At 38.6% G+C, this 26,217-nt stretch overlaps 2 protein-coding genes across 2 annotated transcripts in view; both read left to right on the plus strand.

Moving 5' to 3' along the window:
• Positions 1–1,551: 1,551 nt before the first annotated feature.
• LOC131136171 (creatine kinase, testis isozyme-like) lies at positions 1,552–5,988 on the plus strand. The gene is made up of 8 exons (XM_058082755.1): positions 1,552–1,720; positions 3,286–3,479; positions 3,569–3,723; positions 3,792–3,924; positions 5,032–5,203; positions 5,265–5,388; positions 5,449–5,638; positions 5,705–5,988. The coding sequence occupies exons 2-8, from the start codon at positions 3,302–3,304 to the stop codon at positions 5,881–5,883; spliced, it is 1,131 nt and encodes a 376-aa protein (XP_057938738.1). The 5' UTR covers positions 1,552–1,720; positions 3,286–3,301; the 3' UTR covers positions 5,884–5,988.
• A 1,135-nt stretch (positions 5,989–7,123) lies between these two features.
• Positions 7,124–26,217, plus strand: part of ube2f (ubiquitin-conjugating enzyme E2F (putative)) — a 29,605-nt gene continuing 10,511 nt past the window's right edge. Inside the window, exons 1-10 of the mRNA XM_058082642.1 lie at positions 7,124–7,139; positions 7,235–7,440; positions 8,698–8,869; positions 8,971–9,000; positions 10,291–10,356; positions 19,444–19,511; positions 20,462–20,532; positions 21,255–21,312; positions 22,589–22,621; positions 23,534–23,596. Coding sequence (XP_057938625.1) covers positions 8,755–8,869; positions 8,971–9,000; positions 10,291–10,356; positions 19,444–19,511; positions 20,462–20,532; positions 21,255–21,312; positions 22,589–22,621; positions 23,534–23,596 — 504 coding nt within the window. The 5' untranslated portion in view covers positions 7,124–7,139; positions 7,235–7,440; positions 8,698–8,754. The remainder of the gene's footprint in view (positions 7,140–7,234; positions 7,441–8,697; positions 8,870–8,970; positions 9,001–10,290; positions 10,357–19,443; positions 19,512–20,461; positions 20,533–21,254; positions 21,313–22,588; positions 22,622–23,533; positions 23,597–26,217) is intronic.

A 26,217-nucleotide genomic window follows, 5' to 3' on the forward strand; every position in this document is an offset into this window, starting at 1 on the left:
CTTTATATGCCGTTTAATCCTCACTAGGTTAGCAGGGGTATGCTAGAGCCTATATACCTGTATATAATGTATCTATAATCATGTATTTTATGTTTAGCATATGCTTATTCTATTCTATTCTAAATTCTAGAATTCCAAATTCTGCATGATGTGCAGCTTACGAGCAGCTGCTCATTTTCAACAAAGATAAAGATAAAGATCAATTCCTAGCTTTGGTGGAAGTTTATCCTTCAAGATTGGCGATTCGCTCATTTTACTGTCAAACAAAAAGGGATTTCGCCTCAGACAGATAATCTGAAAAATCTAGGCCGGCCCACGATGAGCGTCTGATGGGCGGGACAAAGCCGAGCATTTATCCATGAACCGTCCAGTTTGACACAGTGGAAAAACCCACTCTATGCTTCCCCATCGAAGTCAGCGTCTGACTGTGTAAAAGCGCTGTTGTCAATGAAATGTACACACAGCAGTACATATCTCACCATTTTTTGTGGACATTTTAGCTTCCTTTGCAGTCTTAGAACAATCGCCACTAGTCTTTCTTATGATGAAGTCATCAACACTGACCTTAACTGAGGCAAGTGAGGCCTGATTAAACATTTCATTGCCAGTCAGTACTGAGCATCAAATCGTATTATCAGTGATGTAATTGCAAACAACTTAATAAACAATCTGAATTAAAAATTAAACAGATAAGAAAAAATAACCCCCTTGTGGATCCACGCTTCAAAACTGGTGTATTTTGTAACCACGCAGATCATTAAATGGTAGTGGGAATGCTAACACAGCATCATAAGTAGCATCACACTTCAAGTGGTATGAAGCTTTCATGGCAAGGCCAGAAGGAGTGCAGGATGACCATAGTCTGTGGGCTCCACTGGATCACCCTGTGGGTGTTGAAACTCAGGTTGTCACTGCCACTGCCAGTGTCATAGTGGAAATCCAGAGGTCCACATGAGTGCAACTATATGGTTTATGCTTTAATCGATATCTGAAAGAGCTGCATCTGCCACAAAGAGGACCCATTAAAGCCACTCGCAGGATGCTGTATCCATGTGGGAAGTGGCTTGCAAGTGCTTGTGTATCGTCAATACCATGTGGACGTATATTACATCCCTGTGTCCTTTTGTTTTTTCTGCTCTGCTGTTGTAATAAAGATGCACACGTGACCAACATGCAAAATCAAAATCTAAATTAACAGTCTTCTATGGATAATACATCGATTGGTATCCTATTTAATTGTGGAAAATAACATGCTACCTATCATTGATTCATTCACACATTTAGAGACACAGGCTGCTTTGACTTCTTTCCTCCATCAGATGTCGCTAATGTTCACTGAAGCACCAAGTATTTAGTTTTTGGAGCGCTTGTTTTTTTTTTTTTTTAACTCAAAGCATTTGCACTGAAACTTTGATAATCAAAGTTTAATTTACGTCAATTGCGTCACAAGAAAGTCATTGGTAGAAAAAAATTAACGTCAACATACGTTTGAGGCGTACATGGCACAAAACAACAAATTTACACATATTGTCCTTTAATTGTAGTTCACGTAGGCTTTACATCACGTCAGGCCAACCAACGCGTGTCAGCCAAATAAGGAACATCTAACGGTGACACGTTTGGCGCAAATATTATATAAGGCGAGCATTTGGCAAAGCTCGGACTTTCTGTGCGCAAACCTCTTCGCGTTCTATTCCAGTTCTCTTAGTTGTTCAAGCAGGTAAGGAAGTCGGTTTTAATCTCGTCGCATTTAACGGTGTCACAAATCAAATAGTCAGAATATATTACTGAATGTCTATTCTGTTAAGCAGCGTGAGTTACATTTGGTTTAGTTGACGGTAAATTCTAGTTAATACGATGATAATCATGTCCAAAGTAAAATTGATAATTTACACACTTTGATTGATATTTGAAAAATCATTCAGAAAGTCGAACATAGTTGCAGTAGTGTCATTTTCAGTAGAGTGTAAATGGCAAATCATTTCCCATTACATTTTTATGTTCTATATGCAACATTGGCCTTGATGTGTTATTCAGCCTTCAAGTGGTTGGAGCCTACACCAGCATAGATGCAGTATGGTCAACAAAGCTATTTCTGAATAAGTAAAAAAAAAAAAAGTAACTAAATATTGTAATTTGCTTTAATTTGTAAATCATGATAATTGAGCCAAAAAAAATCCTCCACCCCAAAAGCTTATTTTTAACTTGACATGTACACGCAACATTATAGCAATCATAAAAATTTTAATTTGCGCTTTAGAAAAAATATTTTTGGAAAACAAAGCTTTATCCAGACTTATTTGTGAACAATTTAATGGCCCATCAACCAAATATAATTACTTTAAAAGACACAATTTAAAAAAGTTCTTCCAGACCCAACTGTGATAAAGGAAAGTCATTTTCATAGTTGGTGTATAAAACCTGTGTATGACTTTATATATACGATTTTTTAATAATAGAGCCTGGTAGACATGACATAGCACACCTATGGTCTTTTTAGTCACACCTTTACACAGTTGTTTACAAAACGTACCTTAACTTTATGATGCATAGACTGCATAGACACGATTGCAAGCTAGCAAGCTGAACAGTTGGCTGCAAATGTGTTTATCCTAAACTTCCATACAAAATAACAAATAGCTATTGGAATCTGCGACTTAAGTTTGTTTTGATCCACCACACATGTTAAAAGCTATGTTTTAGCCTTGAAGTAACATTTAGTATGTTTTGGTGTGTGTGCCAGGCAAGAAACGCCAAATTTCTATATTAATCCATGAGTTTATTTAATGAATGTAATAAGCTTTGCATTAATCGTGGTTAATATTGCTATTGATAACATTGCTATAACTGTTGACTGCATGCCCTGAGGCTTCTCCCATACTAACAATACTGACACTTTCTTCCCCGTAGAGGACTGTAAAAGCTGCTCCATAGGAAAAACTACCCTTAATCAGGTGTGTCTAAAGTCTGGCCCAAGGGTCATTTTAGGCTCCTGCAGCTCATTTTTATTGGTCATTATTTCCTGTATGGGTTGATTATGTCAGTGTTGTTGCTAGCCCGGTGCATTTTGACCACTTCGGGAAAGGTTTTCCCTCCAGTTAGGGCCTCACATTCATTGGACTCTACCTCTCTTATTAAAGTCCTGCCGTGTTTAGAAAATAGCTCAATAAACACGTTCACGTCGGTGATGTTTTCATGTGACTCCCGAATATTAAGGTTAGCTAAACACATTATGGTCATGTTTTAACAATGTCAGGGTCTGCTGTAACAAGTCATTGTGTTTAGCTCCTCCAGCAAAGGAATGGCCAATCGTAAATTGAGGGGTCTGAAACCCGAGGATGAGTACCCGGATCTTAGTCAGCATAAGAACCACATGGCCAAGTTCTTAACCCTGGACTTGTACACCACGTTGAAGGCGAGGTCTACCCGCAGTGGCTTCACCATCGATGGTGTCATTCAAACTGGGGTGGATAATCCTGGTGCAGTAACTTTCTCCTATTGAGGCATCACACAGGACTTGGACTCGTATTTAGTGTTGACTGGCGTGTTGGTTTGATTCCATGTGCAGGACACCCTTACATTATGACAGTGGGCTGCGTGGCTGGAGACGAGGAGTCCTACGAGGTCTACAAAGAGCTGTTTGACCTTGTGATCGAGGACAGACATGGAGGATACAAACCCACAGACACGCACAAGACTGACCTCAACCCAGACAACCTTGTGGTATTGTTACATTCTGTTGCATCTGATATTTATGTCGTGAAGAATCTAAATGTGTGTGTGTTCTTGAGGGGGGTGACGACTTGGACCCAAACTACGTTTTGAGTTCCCGTGTGAGAACAGGCCGCAGCCTGCGCGGATTCTGTCTGCCGCCACACTGCAGCAGAGGAGAGAGACGCGCTTTAGAGAAGATCTCTATTGAAGGTAAGAGCACACAGAGTTATTAGTTTTCAGGTTGCACTGAGTCGGGGCTAAGTCATGATCCAGTCATGACAAGCTGTCAAGTCAAGCTGCCATCGACTAAGAAACACGCACCCTGGCAAACGTGTGGAAAAACGTAACAATTCCCGTATTTTGTTCATACCGGATACTATTGTGTGTGATTTTGTTTTCCATATGGCACCAGATGACTCCAATGTGGGAAGTGGTTTATCCTCTAGGTCAGTGATTTTCAACCACTGAGCCGTGGCACACTAGTGTACCTTGAGAAACCGTCAGGTGTGCCGTGAGGAATTATCCAATATCACTTTTTATAATTAACATTTATTAATCATCATTTTCAAATATGTCAATAGCCATTATGTCAATAGTATACATGGACCCAAATATTCCAATTGCATTTGGTTTATTTGCTCAAACGGAGAGAATTGAACAGGGATGGAATATTCCTTTAACCAATCCGATTGAGGTATCTTGTACCCGCTCAAACGGAAAGTTGTCAGGGTGCCTTCTTCTTTGTGGTGTTTTTCTTCTTCTGTTGTTTATTGGCGGTTGGCAAGCAGCTTTCCTACACATTACCGCCATCTGTTAAACAGAATCTAAACCCTTCTATACTTTATTCACAAGTGCAATTTTATTAAAAAAGAAAATATATATCTATATAAAACATGTCCTGAGTTTAATTATAAAATATTAGCAAGATTGAATTTGATCTTTTCCTGTTTAAATTTATCCCGGGTGCGTTCTTTCAGCGCATGCTGATATGATATGACGTAACACTCAGAGCCAGACGTTCTTCAGTTCCCGAAAGGTCATTCGGAAAGAGAAACTCGTCATGTAAAAACGTGGCTACTGTCGTGTGTCTAAAGACTGGCAGAGCAATGTAATATTGGTCCGTGTGGCAACACCTACCTTGTTCCTCCGATAGACTTATTGATGCACGTGTGAGGTCGTGACATTTTGTAACATTTTTGGTTAGTGGTGTGCCACAAGATTTTTCCAATGTAAAAAACGTGCCATGGCTCAAAAAAGGTTGAAAAACACTGCTCTAGGTGTCACTGCCCTGCTGTAACCTTACTTGTCTCCCTGTAGCTCTGGGGTCCCTAACCGGCGACATGGCTGGAAAATACTACCCCTTGAAGGATTTGTCTGAGGCAGAGCAGCAGCAGCTGATCAATGACCACTTCCTGTTTGACAAGCCGGTGTCCCCTCTGCTGCTGGCCTCCAAGATGGCCCGTGACTGGCCCGATGGCAGAGGCATCTGGTGAGAAGTTCATTTGTTCATTCCAAGAAAATCCCATTCACTGTATGTATCCGTTTGAAAGGCACAATGAGAGCAAGACCTTCTTGGTGTGGGTGAATGAGGAGGATCATCTGCGTGTGATCTCCATGCAGCAGGGAGGCAACTTGAAGGAAGTATTTACCCGCTTCTGCGCCGGACTTGGAGAGGTTTGTAGACCACTTCAGAATATTGCAGAAACTTGACCTGAATGGTGTGATCCTGTTTAGCTGGAAGCCAGGTTCAAGGAGAAAGGCCATGTCTTCATGTGGAATGAGCACCTGGGCTACATTCTGACCTGCCCCTCCAACCTGGGCACCGGACTGCGTGCAGGCGTGCACGTCAAGCTGCCAAACATGAGCAAGCACCCTGATTTTGAGGAGGTTCTTAAGAGGCTGCGTCTCCAAAAACGTGGAACCGGTACTGGCAACTCTACCATCCTTTTCTGGCCTTCATGTTGAGTAAATGATCTGGTCTGTCCACCAGGTGGCGTGGACACTGATGCTGTGGATGGAGTGTTTGACATTTCCAATGCTGATAGACTGGGCTTCTCTGAGGTGGACCTGGTGCAGATGGTGGTTGATGGTGTCAAGGTGCTGGTGGAAATGGAAAAGAATTTGGAGAAGGAAGAACCCATTGATGATCTGATGCCCAATCAGAAGTAGAACCATAAATGTCCTTTACCACATTACAATTATGGAAAGTACCACTGTACTGTCCTTAGCTCTTCTGTAAAGTTGAAATAAAATGTGGCTGGATTGATGCTTAAACTTTTTATTGTCTTTGATTGCCTAGAAATTAATTTCATACCAAGCACCACAATGAAATTAATGGAGGTTATAGTCACCTTATCACCTCTGCTCTGGCTGTCTGTGGATTTGATTAGTTTTTGGTCCAGACTCATTTGGATTTAGAACAAGTAGATGTATTTTACACCCCTGCAGACTGCTTCCAATTTCTATAGTTTCTATATTGGGCTGCGTATTTGGTACCAAATTAAGAAGCCAGTCTTATTTTGGAAATCACTAGGAAGAATTTACATATGTAACCACTGAGTTTGAATTTATTGAGAAATATTGATTATAACCTTATTTGATAAAAAAAAGTGATTTGGTTTCATTGTAAATATTCCACAAGGTGACGCCATCACACTGCTTAGACAGTGACGTCACTAGTTTGAATTACCTTTGTGTATGTGGGTAAACCATGACTTGAACATGCATAAACATTAAATAACAAAGCAGACTACAATGATTTACCATGCAAAACTGCATTTAGTGCAAATATTTCCACACATATTGTTACGCTACACTGTGACCGCTTGCTGCTGCTGCTCTCCGAGGCAGGAGGAATTCATGTGTTTCTGTCTTGTTCGTTTTTTTTGTTTTACTGGCTCACTGACGTGAAGAGTGTGTACAACGTCGCGTGATGCTATTTGCATATCTGCTGCGCACCTCGCTATGTTACTACAATACTGTAATAGAAAAAAAGAACGCTGCGACTCGTTTCCCATCGTTCATGTTCACGAGTCGTTCAAAGCACCCTGTTCGTTCATGGACGTCACAGCACCAGAGAGCAACGCTTTTATTGAGTGAAGCGGTCTCTTCCATCTCAGTAGTGGATTCACTTTTTACACATTTACTTATTAATTTACGGTTTCAACCACTTTGCAAGCTGAATTAGAAGTCTCAGTTGGAATTTGCATTTCTTTTCTCTGGTTTTTATTTTTGCATTTCAATATAGCCTAGACTTGCATATTCAGAATTATCGAAGTGGATTTTGACATTTCAAAAAGATGGTGATGCACACAGTTGAAAAAAGCGTAACAGAAGATAATAAAACTTTACATTTTTGAAGATAGGCCGGACTTCATCGAAACCTCTGACGTTTTGTTAAAACGGACCAAAGACAATGAGAACGAGTGAGTTTTTAATTAACCACTTTTAATTTCAACGATGGCTTTGCGGATCCTTTTTTTATCAGCTGCTTTTTCTGCACGGACACACATTACGGCAGGACTCAACTGCACTTCCGTTCCCCATGATACCGGAGTGGAGTTCTGACAACTGAGGCGTCACTGAATGCATTTCTACACCAAAACCTCAAAAATCACCCTTTTCCACCATTTACGCTCTCAAGTGCCTCACTCTCCGCCTGAAGTTTCAGCGACCGGAGGGCAGCTGATTATGGTGTAACACGGAGCCCGAGCTCAGAGATTACAGGTAAAGAACAGCCTGATAACACATAAGCTAACACGCCCAGCAAGATAGTTTAAAAATAACTTTAACTTCAGATTCATCAAATTAAAGTTTGTGTACTTTTTTACTGGCACTTGCTTTTGTCTTATAAGGACCAATTGTATTTATGTACACTAAAATCTGTAGGGATTTTATTTTTAGCTAGCTGTCCGAAAGACAGCCTTGAGTTATATTAGTTCCGGTTACGGTATGGTATGCATTTATTTGTGTCAGACATGCTTAACAAGTTACATTAAAGAACGCCACGTGGTTGTAGTCGCACAATTGAACATGTCTAAAAAGGAATAGGAAGAACCGCATTTTATGTCATCCTTCCCCTTTTGTGTGTGTTAATGACAATTAGGGGTGTCACGATGCACTCAGTTCTCGAGACGATACACCATATTGGGCGTGGCTCAGTTAGTGGTCATCTCCCAAACTGAAGGTTGAGGGGTCGATCCTGCGTCCTGCCGTGATCATGTGGAAGTAACCTTGAGCAAGATACTAAACCCTCAGTTACTCCTGATGCTGGTCATCAGTAGGTAAATGTAGTTTGAGCGCCTTGGAGGTGGAAAGCGCTATACAAGTGCATTCACTGCAACCAAAGCCCTTTTTCCTTCTAATGTTGTTGGTCGTCAATAGTTTTGAAGTTTGGACATTAGCCTGTCTTGAGACTAGAACCTGTAAGATCCTTGTCCCAGGTACTCCTGAATATCAGTATACTGTCTATAGGTGCAGTGATTGACAGACGAAACAGGTGGGTTATGTTATGATGTCACTGACTCCTGATACGCTTACTCTTTGACACTGCTGCTGCCATATGATCACAGTGGGTACATAGTGCGATGGGCTATGGTTTTCAAAAGGGGGAAAGTAATGTACACTTTAGTATATGAAGGAAATCGATATGAATCGATGATGAACAGCAGAATGGATAAAGCAACTCTTCAATATTTTATGACATTACTCAATAATTAAGACATGTTTATTAGGCAGCACCCCAAATGCAATGAAATATGACCACCTTCTGAATATATATTACATATATATTTAATACACTATTTTCAAGCTGCCTAATCACCAATAATGCAGTGTCAATTATAGTGTAATACATTAAGGCTATATAGTTCCAGATTTACAACCAGCCATCAATGGGCAACTATATGTGACTGGGAATGAAAATTGGTTGAAATACCTGATTCAAAGCATTCAAACATATGATATTGTGTGTGTCATTTTCAGGTATTTGAGTAGCAGTGCAGCGCAAGGCAGACCAAAGCAGAGCGCTGCAGAGTAGCCATGCTTACATTGGCCAGTAAGCTGAAAAGAAACGATGGAGCACAGACAAGCCGTGCCTCAGGAGGCTCTGACTCAACTCATAGGGTCTCAATAAGGGACCGTCTCCTTACCAAAGGTACCTTTTGTTCAACTATAATCAAATAATAATAATATGGTAGTGAAATGCTATTTAAAGTAATTCCCACTGTATTCCCCTTCATTGTGCTCTCTTTACAGAAGTTGCCGAACTTGAAGCCAATCTTCCTAGTAAGTAAATTAAAGATATCTACTACACATTACCACTCCTCCCATCTGCGCATTCTTCCCTGCACTCAACTTCAATTTTTAGGGGCGCAAGCAGAAAATTTTGAGGTGCACAACGAAATAGACTTGTTGATATTCACATTTACTCTAGTTTTCACTCTATTACTGATAAAACAATAAATGTTACATAAGTGTCTTCTCTAAGTGTTATGAGGCATGGAAAAAAAGACTGGACAAACAAACGCATAACAATGCAGGCACATTTTGAAATGTTTATTGTGCCACAAATTGACGCTGAATAAACCACTGATAATATTTGATGATAATAGTAGGTAAATCTTCATCTGATTCTGCCATAAATAGACATATTTTCCCATCAAAGGAAGAAGAGAAAATAGACGTGCAGTGTAGGAGAAACTCATGCACATAAGTCTCAAACGCATGCTGTGTTCAAGGGCCTCTGAACAGAAAGAAAATGCATTATTTGTGAATGCATTGGGGGCTTTCTAACACATCAGTGCATCCAGTCAACAAATAAATGAGGCTCATACAACTCCGAAAATGCACTAATTGGTCTTAGCACCATGTAAGAAGACCAGCTGTCATTTAGCACACAATCTAAATTATCTTGAAAAATTTTCAAGATTAAATACTTTTAATTCACAACATCATCATCAAACTTATTTGTTCACCTAACGCACACAGAACAATGAACAATTTTGTGCTGTCACCTTGCTTCTGCACTGTACTATTGGCTGTGGATGTTTACATGAGGCATTCAAGCGTAAATCTCAGTGTTTGGCACCAATATAGTCAAGCTATTTTAATAGGGGTACACGTACCTTATAGGGAGTAGGTTGGACACTTACTGAACATCAAAGGGTGAAAGTGCACTTTTTAGGCACACTTCACAAAAATATAAATGGAACATTTTCCTTTTTCATGAGCTAAACTCAAAAGATGTAAAACCTTTCTTATATACACAAAAGGCCTATTGCACACGTGTGCAATAAAGATGCTGTCTCATCAGCATCTTGATATGCCACATCTGTGAGGTGGCAAGCTTAGCTTATTAGATCTGTGAACAGCATTGGAGAGAGAAGCGATACCTTTTGTGTACATAGAAAATGTCTTTTATCTTTGAGTTCGGCTCATGAAAAATGAGAGCAAAAACAAAAGGGTTGCATTAACATTTTTGTCGTGTAGTTTTGTGCAGTACATTTCATTGTACTGCAGGGGGTGGTGTGTATCAGCTTTTCTTATCTGTTTAGCATCTTTCTCTTCTAATTTTAGGTACATGCAAAGCCAATTTCCCAGATGAGGACAAGCTGCACCATTTTCAGTTGGCAGTGTCTCCTGGTAAGATAGTTCACCTTTATCTGTCCTGTACTTGTTACTAAAAAGCAACAATGCAGTGCTCAATCACTTTGTTTGTTAAATAACAAACTATTGTAAAACAGTCAAACAATAACGTCTATATACCGCTTACATTTTTCACCCCTTGACAGATTTTGCACTGATGTTGCACTGACCAGTCAGTGATCAGCATTGCTTATTATTGACCTTTTAGGAGTTCATTTGGGTATCTGTCGTCCCAGAGCATACAGTATGTGAATGTGGGGGTTGGCGGAGTAGGCCACTGTGTATAATGGTGAGTCTCTGTATTGTCAGCAATTGTTTTTTTTGTTCCCTTAATGTATCAATGTTTGCAGACAGTATGTTCTGCGTCGTCTGGAATTTTCCAAGCTTTACTGGGTTCGGCTTTGAACAAACCACTTTGTGTGGAATCATACCTGTGTAGTCTCTCTTTAGCACCCAGTTCTTGCTGCCGGTGTACTTGTCTCCTCACGTCTTTTGTATTTTTGCAACCTTAACCTCAACCTTTTGCATTCTTAATCTTTTTAACTACAAGCCAAAACATTAAAGTGCTCTGCCAATCACACAAGTTGCCACTGTATTCAGGGACACTTGTAAATCACAACCACCACACCGACACATACATATGCAGCCCAAAACTATCACTTGTTGGTTATACAACAATAATACAATATTACAAAATTTTCTACTTATAACAGACATCAATGTTAAATCTTTGGACAAATACTGCTTTATGATGATTACTTAACTTTCCCCATCAATTTGGTATGAAATTAATATGCAGACTTAAACCATAGCTATCCTGAGTGGACAAAAAAGTTGAAGCTTAAATTAAGTCCATTAAGCGATTTCAATGGGAGGGATGCCAACAACAGAGCGGAATAAAGGATAATGGTAAGATAACTATTTATCAGTGCTCATATCAAACAATCCTAATGTTATCATACAAAATACACCTTACTATAAAATGAACAAACAAATGAATTGCCTTCAATATTCATGTTAAGTAACATATAATTAATTAACATTAGCTTTATGTTTAAGTGTGCAGGAGTCGGGGGTGAATGACTTCAGGTTAAATTACCTGACTGTAAAAAGTTCAGCAACCACTGCCTTATTTGACACCTGATTTATGCTCAGCCTGCCCATAATGCATAATTGTAAAATGTACAGTAAATACCGTATTTTCTGGACTATAAGTCACTACGGAGTACAAGTCGCACAAGGCCAAAAATGCATAATTAGGTAGAAAAAAACATACATAAGTTGCACAAGGCCGAAAATGCATAATTGGGTAGAAAAAACATACATAAGTCGCTGCGGAGTATAAGTCGCATTTTTTGCGGGTAATTTATTTTCCAAACTACTTGACCAAAACAGACATTACGTCCTCTTGGAAGGCAAGTTCTAACAATAAAAGAATAGAGAACAGGCTGAATAGATAGGTGTAAGATGTGCTAACACCGTGGTTATTCGGCTACACAAAAAATAAACATGCACAGAAAAGGTGTCCAGGGTTTATGGAAAATAAACACTTTTTTCATTTATAAGTCGCTCTGGAGTATAAGTCGCAGGAATAGCCAACCTATGAAAAACGTGCGACTTATAGTCCAGAAAATACGGTATCCTGTAAATTACTTGTTCATTCATTGAAAATTGAACAATGAAATAAACTGTACACATTTGTGTGTATTGTATTTTCACGGTGTATGTGTTGTGTGGCATATCTATGAGTCATCAGTCTCCTTGTCACCCAAATAGCTGGTGTACCTCCAGCTTAGTATCACAAAGGCCTTTGTAAGCAAAATCTGTGCTGAGAAGAAAAGCTCAGCAATTACAACAAAGGCCTGCTGTCATTTTTTGTTAAGTGAACCTCATAAGGAGTCTGAGTTCCCAGAGGAATACTTGCTTATTTATTCAACACCACAGTGTTTCACATGCACATACACACACACACACGTATACACACATGTATATGGGTCATTCTCCTGCAAGGGGTACAAAAAGCATGATATTTATTTCTTTCGTCTTTTTAGCAAGTGAAAACTAAAGTTATTTTGTAACCAGTTTGCATATTAAAATAAAGTGGCCATGGCCTTCCTGCTTCCTGCCCAACGGTCTGTTTAATTTACTCCATATACTCTGCCATGATTGGTCGCAGTGCTCCTGAGGACTTCCGGACAAGAAGGTCCATGTGTAATGAGTACAGGCAATCTGCAGCCCACATAAATAATATTTTTTTGTGGTTGGCTTCAAATCACTGTAGTCTGTGTGTCATGCGCCTCAAAGTGACAGCACCCTCTCTGGTCCCTTTCAGGAGAATCACCAATATACACTCAACCAACATATAACTAACACACTTTTATTTCCCACTTTTCTCTCCCACTTCATGCTTCATGCTTATTAGACAGCATGGTTATTGTCTACCTTGGGCTGGTCACAATAAAAAGCCACTAAAATCTGTAGCGTTACTGTATGGGGGACATTCGCCTCACCAATGCAACACATGTCCTACGCAAATAGTTGATCAGTTTAATTGTGGCTTGTGGAATGTTGGTCTACTCCTCTTCAATGGCTGTTAAAAGTTGCTGGAACATGCTGTCGACCACAATAAAAGTAGGAAAGAGGCACTGTACACAATGAAGGACCTCTCAATAAACATCTATTGTGAATATCTGAAATAATTCTTCATTAATGTCAAATGCAAAGCTGTTTGGCAGCAGCGAATATGACTATACCCGAGTCAGCACGTTGGCTCAAGTCGTGTTAAGGAAATTATGCATTTTCAATACATTTTGTGCGATGATGTCTTTGAGTGGATCAAATTTGTGAGTTGTTTTGATTGTACATATAGCATAACTAACTGTAGATTATATATATTTCTAAAATTCGTCACCCTGCTGAAAAACATTTCTGTATGACCACTAGGGTGCAGTAACAGCTTTCATGATCCACCCATTGCACATTTAATTTCCCCTCATGAAATAATGCCTTGCTGTTGTAGCAGCATGTTGTGTGATGGTCATTGAATGAAACTGTGTGCCAGTATCTTTTACTGCTCACAATTCTTGACTCTTTTAGTCAAAGTCAGATCTATTCAGAAAACGCGTGTGTGGAAGCGCAGTGTCTCACAAAATTCCTCACGGATTTCTCCAGCGTGCTGCAGACATAAATTATTTATTTATGCCCACTAACTGCATCTGTTAGTCCTGTGATGCTCTGAGCAGTTAATCTCTCTTCCACCTCTCATCCCTCGCTCTTTTGACAATTGGCCATCCATCCATTTTCTATGCCGCTTAATCCTCACTATGGTTGTGGGGGTATGCTGGAGCCTATCCTTGCTGGCTTTTGGGTAAGAGGTACACCCTGGACTGGTCGCCAGTCAATCGCAGGGCACTTTTGATACTTGTTTTCTTTTGTTTCTTTTCTTAACCCTTTTGAAAACATTAACATATATTTGTAATTAATTAGAAGTAGCTGGTTGTTTCATCTTTACCTTGTTGCTTTATATATTGCACTTATTTTTTTAGATTCTTGCTCTGGGATCTTGTCAGTGTGCAGGTAGTAAAAATGTATGGAAGAATTTTAAATTATTTAAACAGATTTGCCAACTCGGTAAATCCTATTTGAGATAGTCCTGCTTTTACTTCTACATAAAAATAGATATGAGACAATAGTGGTTAGCATTGGGTCTACGAGAAAAGAGACAAGATTTTAACATGACCATACTTTTAAGAAAAGTACAATGAAATAATCTTAAAAATATGACTAGATATACAGTGCATCCGGAAAGTATTCACAGCGCTTCACTTTTTCCACATTTTGTCATGTTACAGCCTCATTCCAAATTGTATTAATTTAATCTCTTACCTCAAAATTCTACACAAAATACTCCATTATGACAATGTGAAAAAGTTTTTTTTTGACTTTTTTTGAATTTATTAAAAATAGAAAACTAAGAAATCACATTTAGTATTCACAGCCTTTGCCATGAAGCTCAAAATTGAGCTCAGGTGCATCTTTTTCCCACTGATCATCCTTGAGATCGTTCTACAGCTTAATTGGAGTCCACCTACAGTAAATTCAGTTGATTGGACATGATTTGGAAAGGCACACACCTGTCTATATAAGGTCCCACAGTTGACTGTGCATGTCAGAGCACAAACACCAAGCATGAAGTCAAAAGAACTGTCTGTAGACCTGCGAGACAGGATTGTCTTGAGGCACAAATCTGGGGAAGGATACAGAAAAATTTCTGCTGCTTTGAAGGTCCCAATGAGCACAGTGGCCTCCATTATTCGTAAATGGAAGACGTTTGGAACCACCAGGACTCTTCCTAGAGCTGGCCGGCCTTCTAAACTGAGCGATCGGGGAAGAAGGGCCTTAGTCAGGGAGGTGACCAAGGCCCCGATGGTCACTCTGTCAGAGCTCCAGCGTTCCTCTGTGGAGAGAGGAGAGCCTTCCAGAAGGACAACCATCTCTGCAGCAATCCACCAATCAGGCCTGTATGGTAGAGTGGCCAGACGAAAGCCACTCCTTAGTAAAAGGAACATGGCAGCCCGTCTGGAATTTGCCAAAAAGCACCTGAATGACTCTCAGACCATGAGAAACAAAATTCTCTGGTCTGATGAGACAAAGATTGAACTCTTTGGTGTGAATGCCAGGCGCCATGTTTGGAGGAAACCAGGCACTGCTCATCACCAGGCCAATACCATCCCTACAGTGAAGCATGGTGGTGGCAGCATCATGCTGTGGGGATGTCAGCAGCAGGAACTGGCAGACTAGTCAGGATAGAAAGAAAAATGAATGCAGCAATATATAGAGATATCCTGGATGAAAACCTGCTCCAGAGCGCTCTTGTCCTGCTGAAAAATGAACCTTCGCCCCAGCCTGAGGTCAACGACCCGAAGCACACAGCCAAGATCTGAAAAGATTGGCTTCAGAACCACTCTGTGAATGTCCTGGAGTGGCCCAGCCAGAGTCCAGACTTGAATCCGATCGAACATCTCTGGAGAGATCTGAAAATGGCTGTGCACAGACGTCTCCCATCCAACCTGATGGAGCTTGAGACTTATTGCAAAGAAGAATGGGCAAAACTGCCTAAAGATAGGTGTGCTAAACTTGTGGGATCATATTCAAAAAGACTTGAGGCTGTAATTGCTGCCAAAGGTGGATCAACAAAGTATTAAGCAAAGGCTGTGAATACTTATGTAAATGTGATTTTTTTGTTTTCTATTTTTAATAAATTCAAAACATGTCAAAAAAACCTTTTTTCACATTGTCATAATGGAGTATTTTGTGTAGAATTTTGAGGTAAGAGATTAATTTAATACAGTTTGGAATGAGGCTGTAACATGACAAAATGTAGAAAAAGTGAAGAGCTGTGAATACTTTCCGGATGCACTGTACAGTGTTTGACCCCTTCCTCATTTCTTATGTTTTTGCATGTTAGTCACACTTAACCCTTTAGGCGCCAGATTTTTTAAAAATCAGTTTTGACATTACTATTTCGAAGGTTGTAGCTTGAAAATGGCGAAAGATAAAGGCATTCTTTAAATTCTAAAAATCATCAGTATGACCAAATGTTTGTGATGGGAATAAATGTACTCATCTTATGTGCATGTTTTGACATCACCAGGCTCATTATTTGTCAGACGCGTCTCCACAAAATGTCTTATCCACTTCTCATACTCTACCTCATCTCCAAAGCAAACCCAGCCATCATCATTGTTATTTACAGTGGGATCTTTAACTCTACTGCTGCCTCGACTGCTATTATATACCACTATTATTACATAGATATTAAGGATCTAGCTATTATGCCTCTGAATATTCTCATTCATACAGGTCATTATATTCTCAGGTCATATCTTTCTATTCGCAGTGCATTTTTTGCAAAAGAGTCTACTGCAGATCGTACAGTGTATGCCACTATTTGACAACCCACCACGTCCCCTCTTGCCATCGCAAACATAGTTTAGCAAAGCATCGTCTGAAGTATGCTGCGCGTAGACTGTCATGGCTGACTCATTGCTGCACACACAAGGAGCTTAAAAATCTAGCAACTTTTAACTTTGCGTTTTAGCGCCTGCAAATGTCACTCAGATTGAAGTTACAGATGCCTGCCATCTCTAATCTCAGTATTAATTACATGAGCCACCATATTTGCAGTTTGGCTTATTCAATTAAACACTTTCGTTTGTCCCTTTTTTGCGACTTTCACGACTCTGATTGGTGCTGAACCAAATACGCAGACTTAATCTCCTTTGGGATGTGGGAGATGAGAAAAACACACACATGCACATGGCAGCACAGTGAAATTATTATTATCTATTGTGTGATTTTATATTTTATGGTACCAGACCTAGAGCCCATGAGAAATCTTATCACTGTGAGATCTTGTGACAGCCCTGAATATACATTTTATAGACTACTTACATCCAATTTTGCAATTTTTAGCTATTATTGTGTGTACTACTAAAGTAAAGAGTTAATGTTACATACGACTACAGTACGTATTGAAAATAAAAATCCAGTTCTCCAAAAATAAAATACTTCTTTCCACTAATTATGGAAACATTATGTTAAATAGTAATAACAAGTATTTGTTCTCATACGACTAACTACAGTGGGAGAGTGTTCGTAGATTTATGTATATCCATCCATTTTCTAGACCACTTATCCTGACTAGGGTTAGATTTATGTATTTTTTTCAAATGTGTTCTGTAATTGCGGAGAACGTGGTGCTGTCAATTAAAATAATAATAATAATAATAATAGCACTTTTTCAGAGTGAATGAGCAAAAGGCTGTTATGCAATTCCTTTTTAATGTATAGTATAATCGAAGGAGGCTGCAAAGTGGACGAGTGGTTAGGAGACACAAGTTCAATTCCACCCTCTGCCATCTCTGTGTGGAGTTTGCATGTTCTCCTCGTACATGCATGGGTTCTCTCCGGGGACTCCAGCTTCCTCCCACATTCCAAAAACATGCTAGGTTAATTGGCGACTCCAAATTGTCCATAGGTATGAATGTGTGAGTGTGAATGGTTGTTTGTCTATATGTGCCCTTTGATTGGCTGGCGACCAGTCCAGGTTGTACCCCTCCTCTCACCCGAAGACAGCTTATAAATACAAAGGGATAGGCTCCAGCACCCTTGTGACCCTTGTGAGGATAAGCGGTAGAAAATTAATGAATGAATAATAAAAGGAAACATGGGTATACCTTAGAGTACTGAAGCGGACACACACAAAGCTATTGTCTAAATAGCTGGCAACAAAAATATGTAGCAAGATAAACGTGTAGTACCTCCAGTCAAGTATGCCAGTGGTTGTAGCATCCTGATATGGGGCTGCATAAGTGCTGCAGGCACTGGGGAGTGAAATTGAGGGAAATCTGAAATCCATGTACTGATATTCTTAAGCATAGCATGATCCATCCTTTTCGAAACTGGGCCACATGATCCATCATCACGACCACAAACATTCCAAGATGACAATTGCCTTGCTAGGGGAGGTAAAGGTGATGGAGCATGTCTTCAGACCTGAACCTAATTGAGCACCTCTGGGGCATCCTCAAGCAAAATGCGTTGGACCTGAAATTGATGCCATCCTGTAGGAATGGAGGAAGATTACAAAGCAAACTGTGCAGCTCCGGTGAATTCCATGCCTCTGAGGATTAAAGTCAGATAACAAGACAAAACACTGCAACTTTGGATGCAAGTTGGACATTACTGGGATGTGAGCATGTACTCTTGTGTTGCTAGCTATAAGACAATAGTGGCTTTGTGTTGATAGTAAATCTATACTGCTACACAAGATATACAAGTTTCATTTATAACATTGTCCCATGAGAAGATGTTTCCAAGTGTTTCCAAAAGAAACTGTTCATTTATTAAACTATTATTAAATAAATAAACTGTTAATATAAACGTTAAAAAGTTTAAAGTTTAAAATTAAATGTTTGTTGAAATGTGTTGTACTCGCTTATTCATTTTTTACAGTATTGTAATACTACAGTATATTGTCAGTGTCCCTGTAAAAGTGTCTACATTTCAAAGTTGTGTCATTTAATATTTGGGATTGAAAAGGGAAAAAGTCAAAAGCAACTGAGACTGTCCCACAGCCACTACAGTAGTTTGATTTCTCTGCTACTGGAGTGCATAGGGTTAGTTTAAATCTGTGCTAATGCAGACTATAGTGCTAATTTATTGGGGTGGTGTTAAGTATTCCATAGTCAGGGAGAAGAAACTGTTTTTGTGTCTAGTTGTCTTGGTGAACAGTATTGCCTCCCTGAGGGGTGGAATTGGAACAGTTTGTGGGCAGGGCGTGAGCAGTCCTCAGTGATGTTGCCTGCCCTCTTCTTGGCTTTGGACCTGTACAATTCCTCTATGGATTGCAGGCTGGTCTTGATGGTTTCCTGTCCAGTTTGCTCTTGTCCAGTTTGGTAGTTGAGACAAACCGAACTGTGATGACGGTGCAGAGAACAGACGGTATTATTGCATTGTTGAAAGTTGTTAGCAGTTCCTTAGGCAGGTTGAACTTCTTGGGCAGTCTCAAGATGTTTCAAAAGTGTCCAGTAAAACCAGAAAAAATTGCTAGATTTGAAAGAGATTTATCTGATTACTTGCTATGTTTAATTTGAGTGGGGAAAGAGTATTGTGGTTACCCAGCACCCCTTGCGGTGTGTAGGCGGGAGTGTGTCTTTGCTTTTATTTTTTATCTGTGTGTTGCTGTAGAGAAGGTTGCATTGTGTGTTCCTTATGCTTTAACTTTGTGTTGTTATTGTTGTTTGCACGATAAGCGAGGTGGATGTTTGGCTTCATGAGCTCCTGTTCCTATGTCCAATCTAAATTAATTTTAGGGCTTGTCAGGGATTAATTTGGGGGTCATTATTGGTAGTATTGTAGCTAACTGTCCCAAATTGGTCATGGTCAAATGCATGATACACATCATATTCAGTAAAATGGTGAGCTATGTAATGCAATATTGCACAGAAACACATTATGTCTGTGTTGTCTATTTACTTTTTGCTTTCTATTTACTGATTCTTTCTGTGTTCCATTGTCCAGATGAGGGTTACTACCAAAGTGGCAAGTTTCAATTTGAAATAGATGTCCCAGAAGCCTATAACATGGTGGTGAGTGTTTATTTATCAACTCCTGACGAAAGACTGCTGCAAAAGGAGTAAACATATGTATTTTTGCACTGGTGAATGATCACTAGATTGTAAGTACCTAAATCAAAATGCAAAATGACGACGTTTAAAACCATAGCTTCTGCTGTTATGAGCTGTAAAAGCAAAGTAAGATTTTGTTCAAGGGTGTGAATACAAGATGATGATGTTGATGTGTTTTTTTTTCCCACATGACCTTCATGTGCTACTCTTCTTACCTCTTCCTTCCGTCCCTTTGCCTGACATTCATATGCCTTTGATGGCCTCGATGAGATGCAGGCACAATGCTAAATAGATCTTCAAATATTCTCTTTATTTTTCCATGTCAAAGGCAAGAGCCCTCCTAAATATTAAAGGCATGCAATTCAAGATGCGTAATGTAACTTGGGTAAAAAGCCTTGGGAGGGGTTGCCAGTTACAGTTTTTAACCAGTCGACACAGAAGCATGCATTTAAGTGTGACTCGTACTGTACTAAATTTAAATTAGCGCATTACATTAATTTTGCTTTTATTATTAGTTTTCTTATGTTGCCACAGCAACCATGAAAATATTTGGTAGTTTAAAAAAAATCACTCATAATAATTACATTATTATTATAATTTTAATTCACTAATAATTATATATTATAATTTAATTATAAAACTTGAAAGTTTTGAAAGTGAAACAATTATAAAATAATATATTTAATTCACTGTAAATATATTAAATCATTATCATTTGTGTTTCCTAATTTGCAAAGAAAAATACTGCATGTATTTTCTGTCTCATATTAAGGGAATTTTGTCCATTTTGAACACCTATTAAGTTTATAAATATATAAATCAATACATGGTAAAACATAAGGTGGAAACAACAGATAATTTAATTTTGAAATATGTTTTGTTTTGTTTGTCTCCCCTCTGTTCATCTCCAGCCTCCAAAAGTGAGATGTCTGACTAGAATATGGCATCCAAATATCACTGAGAATGGAGAGATCTGCCTGAGGTAGGACAATCAGCACCATGCATACGGTGGGGTAAATCATTATTTGAATCTCTGCTGATTTTACAGGTTTATTACGAAACATTAACAGTCCATAACTTTTACGGAACATTTATTTTAACATAGAACGATATATCAACAAATATCCTGAAGAAAACCGTAATTAGTGTATTTAAAATAAACTTGTATGTGAGTGAAAAAATACATTATTTACTTCAGAACTACTACTAATTGTTTAAATACTGTGTGGCTCGCTAGTCATTAAAAGAAACTGTAGCTTTTTCTTTGGCAGGAACCAATCACCAGCTATCAGAGCACTCACAACAGCAGATTGGAAATTGCAGGAGGTCATCATGTATAACAGTATAACAATTTAACAGTCTATAACTTGGAGACAAAATCCAAGAAACATTTGACGTCTGTGCTTTTCAATGAGGGTTTCCAATGAATACAAATTCAGTTTGCTTGAGGATCAAATACTATTTTTACGCTGACCCTCTCATAAAAATTGGGCCAGTTCATGTTTTTGTAAGGTGGTAAACGTACAAAATCTATAGCGTGTTGAATAATTTATTTCCTCACTGTTGGATTTTACTTGATTTTGAGTATTTTATATTGTCAAATAATAACCATAAATGTATGGATTATATAGTAAACAGTACCATAATCTGTGTAAAATATTATGCAAATGTCATACATGATGGCGACTGTTGCTTTTTCTGCAGCCTTTTACGTGAACATTCTATCGATGGAACAGGGTGGGCTCCCACCAGAACATTAAAGGTAAATGAATTATGTATATTTCAGAAATTGTTAGTGATGCATCACTGATGAATCCAAGGCTGCATTTCAATTTGCCCACTCAAAAACAGAGTGAAGTGGAGCAAAACAATACATTTTAACAGATTTCCTGAAAAGCATTTTAATTTGTATATTTTCCTGCCTACATGATGAAATCATAAAGTAGTGAACTTCTTTTGTCTTAGAACAATATTGTTCTAAGAACATATGTTCAGGTCACGAGGGTTCAACCTTAATGAAGTCAATGTTACTTTGAATACTATGTGGTGGAAAGTTGAAAACCCAGGAGAGTAATTAGAGGTCTTACTGCTGAGGTTTACTGAAGACAACTCTGTAAGCAGTCTCTTTGCTACTGTGCATTACTTCAGTGTCATAACACAATGGATGTTGAGGAAATATTAAACTAAATACAGTAGTACCTCACTGTACGCCCTGGTTAGCGCGTTTTTTCATTAACGAGTATTTAGCCTTGGTTCGTGTACATTATTTTATTGTACAATATGGCATGCATCTTGTTTTTATTGAAACACTGCGTGAGTCCAAATGGGTTTTTAATACATAAATAAATAGTACATAATACATACATTGTGTTAGAAGTGGCCTGAAACTGTATTTTCTCAGAACAGCTTCCACAGTGGGAAAATCTGGATGCAGATTCTACGTTTCCGTGTAGATGAGAGAACTGCTGCTATACGTAAACAATGCCGTCACCGACCCGTCGCTTCCTGTCACGTAACCACAATTGGGCTTTGACGACAAGCCAATTGGCATGACTCACCCCATTCGACATTATCCTGATATTTTGTTGTCTAATAATCCAAAATGACTATCAGAAGTAAATCCACTTGGTCTAGACAAACCTTGGAAAACAAAAGACGAAGGACTTATATGCATTCGTTCCTTCTTTTTCTATAGTTTGGTGTGTCACGTGGTTCCGTATGTGTCTGTTTACAGCGCCACACGCAGATGTGCCTTTTGTTTCACCCTGTGAGCCCTTCACATTTGGTTGCAACTATATTTATTAAGCTGGTACAGCGTGGACACAATTTTTTTTCAAAAAATGTTTCCTCGTGGACATCACCGTAGTTTCTACTTTTGTCTACTTTCCTCTGTATTATTTTTCATTTCATTATTTAATCATTTGTCTCTTACATGATATATTTATATATACCTACAGTATATATAAATCTACAGTATAGTGTATATGAAATACTTTGGACAGTTTGATTTACTTTGTTTTTGTTTTTTTTTTTTTTAGGATGTGGTCTGGGGATTGAACTCATTGTTCACTGTGAGTTGTTCTTTCGGTTTAATGGCTTTTCTATTGTCACTAAAATCAGCACTTAACCTGTAGTCATTCACAATTTCCATGGCTCTTGAAAGGTCTGCTCACAAAATGACCAATATGTGTGTATATTTGTATGTATAGTGTATAGTGTGAAAATTCATGAGAAATATGACATCTATCTATTGGTCATGATAAATTGCATAACACCGTAACCCATGTGGCTGTGTTAAGGTTGAATACTGAAACAGTAGTCATTCAAATTACAAAATTATGTATACAAAATTGCAGTAGTTAATGGGTCACATTAGTTTCTCATTTTTTAGTTCCTCAGTAACTACTCTACTCATTTGTTCCTGAGTAACTTTGAATTTTGTGTGCCTTTATTGTAGCGTTGTTCTAGGGTTGTTAGTTATTAAGATTAGCATATTGCTTCAAACGTTTCTCCATCAGCATGTTGAGCTGCACAATTTAAGTGCAGAAATATTTAATCTATTCAGGTCACACCAGTGATGTTAGTCAAGCTATAATTGAGTTAAAAGACAGTCGCTGCTTATCTCTCATTACAGCTGTGATGGGGCTATCAATTCTGACATGGAGGAAATCATCTTTCTCATTATGGGGGGTGCCTTAAGATGTTTGTGACATACAGTATAAACAAAATGCTTGTGGAAATGTTTCACTAACCTCATGTCACCTTGTGTTACAACCTCCTTTGTGACTTTTTACGTTTTAATTGTAATTCGTTACGCTTGCCTCAAATACAGATTAAAATGACCACATGGATGGACAGTCTTAAAATAGAGTATTTTTGTGGTCACCTCATTAGCCTTGTGGTGTAAACATAACATTGTCGTGCTGTTGGTTATTATGTTTTATCCTTCCTTTTCCTCATCTCCTCCGCTTTACCACCTACAGGACTTGTTAAATTTTGATGACCCGTTGAACATCGATGCGGCAGAACATCATCTGAGAGACAAGGTGGGTCTGTGTTTCCCAATCAGTAAAGGACATTTTGTGAACAGGATGATTGATACTCTCTTTATATTTCATAGTTTCAAAATAGCTGTCACCAATCAGTTTTCACACAACCGAAAACTAACAAACATGTGCCCTCTGCCAGGGCAATGGTAGTTAATCATAATTTATTTATGGTTATGATTCATTAACAGGAACATTTTTGCTTCACTTTCACTAAAATGTGTCCAAGAAAACGTAAGTAAATGGCATTATTGGTGTGATACAAATGTGAGACAAATGCTTTCCTAAAATGTCCCAACACGAGTAACCGTGCAACATTTCAGCCTGAGCATTGTGTTTTGAACACTCACTGTAGGTAACAAAGGTGCAACACTTAAAAGTGAACATGTTACAAACCAAAAAGGTAAGCAGCAGCTCTTAAAAAAAAAAAAGAGTACTATACTCATATCTATTGGTCTCGCTGTTCACGACTTGGCTTTTGTGGGGTTTTCCGTCCTTGTAAAATCCAAAGATCTTCCAAACTTTAGATTTTTGTTTTCATGATGTCTTGAAAGTCCTTTGTTGTGACCTATAGTGCATGTTAAGCTACGGAGCATGCTTGAGAACTGTCCGCGGGCAGCCTGGGGCTCTCATGTTTTTCTTTAGAGACACACTGTCAACTATAAGATTACTAGTCTCATAACACCCGGTGCATTTCTCCACAGTCAATTAGTCTAAGGATTTATGGATGATTCTTATCCATTCAGGAGGAAACTTGTCAAACAACATATCGGTATATTTTTCACAACTCGAGTAACCACTCTGCGTTAACATGCTAACATTCATACAAAACAATGCTAGCATGCTGGATAATAATAATTATATATATATATGTATATATATATATATGTGTGTATATATATATATATGTGTGTGTATATATATATATATATATATATATATATATATATATGTGTGTGTACATGTCCTGTCGTGTTGGAGAGGTGTGAGTACAGGGTTCTCAGCATGCCTTGCTCTAGGTGTTAAGTCAGACCAAGCAAAGAATTGCCCTGGCGTGAGTTCACACTTAGTGAAATTCAATATGCCTGTATTGTTTAAGAACCGACATAGCTATGATGATATGGACTCTACATCAACTAAATTCTGTGTGCTTGACTATTTATTTTTTAGTTAAATCAGTTTACCATGCTCATCCCGAAACTAAATATATATATATATTTTTTAGAAGAAGTACTGCTTGCCAGTATCTTTAGTCCTCATCTTTTCTTAACAGAGGGTGAAAACAAATGTGTCAAATGCAAATTTCATCTGCAGCTGTGTGACTGCTCTGCACAATAGGTGTTACAGGCTTTTGCAAGTAGTGTTGTGATTGTCACTTAAGAGTGGTGTTACATTGAGATGTACGCTGGGAGCAGACACCAATGGTGTTTTAAAAAGTTTCTTGTTCTTGCACAACCATCTAACTTGGTGCCTCTGGGGTTTACAGCTTGACAATTCATCAAAATCCCTTGTGTATGGTGCTAGAATCCTGACATGAAATATTGGCATCGTAGGAAAAGCTGTATTGACTGTGAAACAAGTGTTGGCATTGACAAAATTACATAATTACATAAAATTACATTAAAAATTACATAAATGAACATTTTAAAAAAGTATTTTCATTTGGATATTTCTCATGTTCATGTGGCCCATTTTATCCAATCACTTTCTTTTTTACGGCTATTGATTTTCAGTTTTGACTTTTAGTTTTCACATTTATTTTCATTTTTTGCACTTTCCACTTAATGGAAGGGTTTTGACCTGTAGGAGAAGTAAGAGGGCAGGGGCTAGGAAAATGTGAACATGCTTCAAGATGATATCCGGCCTCCGCTGTTTGCCGTCATTGTCCTGTCTGAAATATTGACTTCACAATATCAGCAAGGTTTGCCAACTACCAAGCTTATTAAAGAGGGGACCTATTATGCTATTATTACACTGGCGCACTGTGATGTGGACGTTCTGGGTATAGGCTCTAGGCATACCCCTCCCCCCGCTCTGCTGCACGGTTTCACTGCTCTGATTTCACAGCACAGAGCTAACGCAAATGTACGGCTTTCATGTAAGGAAGGTTTTACATTACATGGTGAAGATGTGCAGTTTCTAAGTGAAAATACGAGAAGCACGTTTATTTTTGAACGAAGGTCTTATCCGCGTCTGCGTAAACAAAACAAGACTATCTTGGAAAAAAAATCTACATATGCAGTTGGAATTGCATGTGTGACAACATCTTCCTTAATCACAAGCACAGGCATTACAGTTTGTTGAAGATTTAGTAGCAATGTGTGCAGAGGCTGACATCCCATTAGAAAAATTAGCCACTTTCTTACCAATAAATATATTTGCCTTACAACCTTACAATTTGAGACAAGTGTATTTCATTATATTGCTGAAGGTGTGTGACTCAGACTCTGCTGAATTTGAAATTATATTTTATTTTATATCGTCATGTCGTGATAGATCCCCAGAATAATCTGATATATTCTAAGGTCCGTATCGCCTAACCCTAATAACATACAGGTAAATATTTGTGAAGGCAACAATAACAACAGTGTTGTTCATCAGGAATACATTTCAGTGTCAGT

The sequence above is a fragment of the Doryrhamphus excisus genome, chromosome 9 (genome assembly GCF_030265055.1).
Source record: "Doryrhamphus excisus isolate RoL2022-K1 chromosome 9, RoL_Dexc_1.0, whole genome shotgun sequence".
NCBI lineage: Eukaryota > Metazoa > Chordata > Actinopteri > Syngnathiformes > Syngnathidae > Doryrhamphus > Doryrhamphus excisus.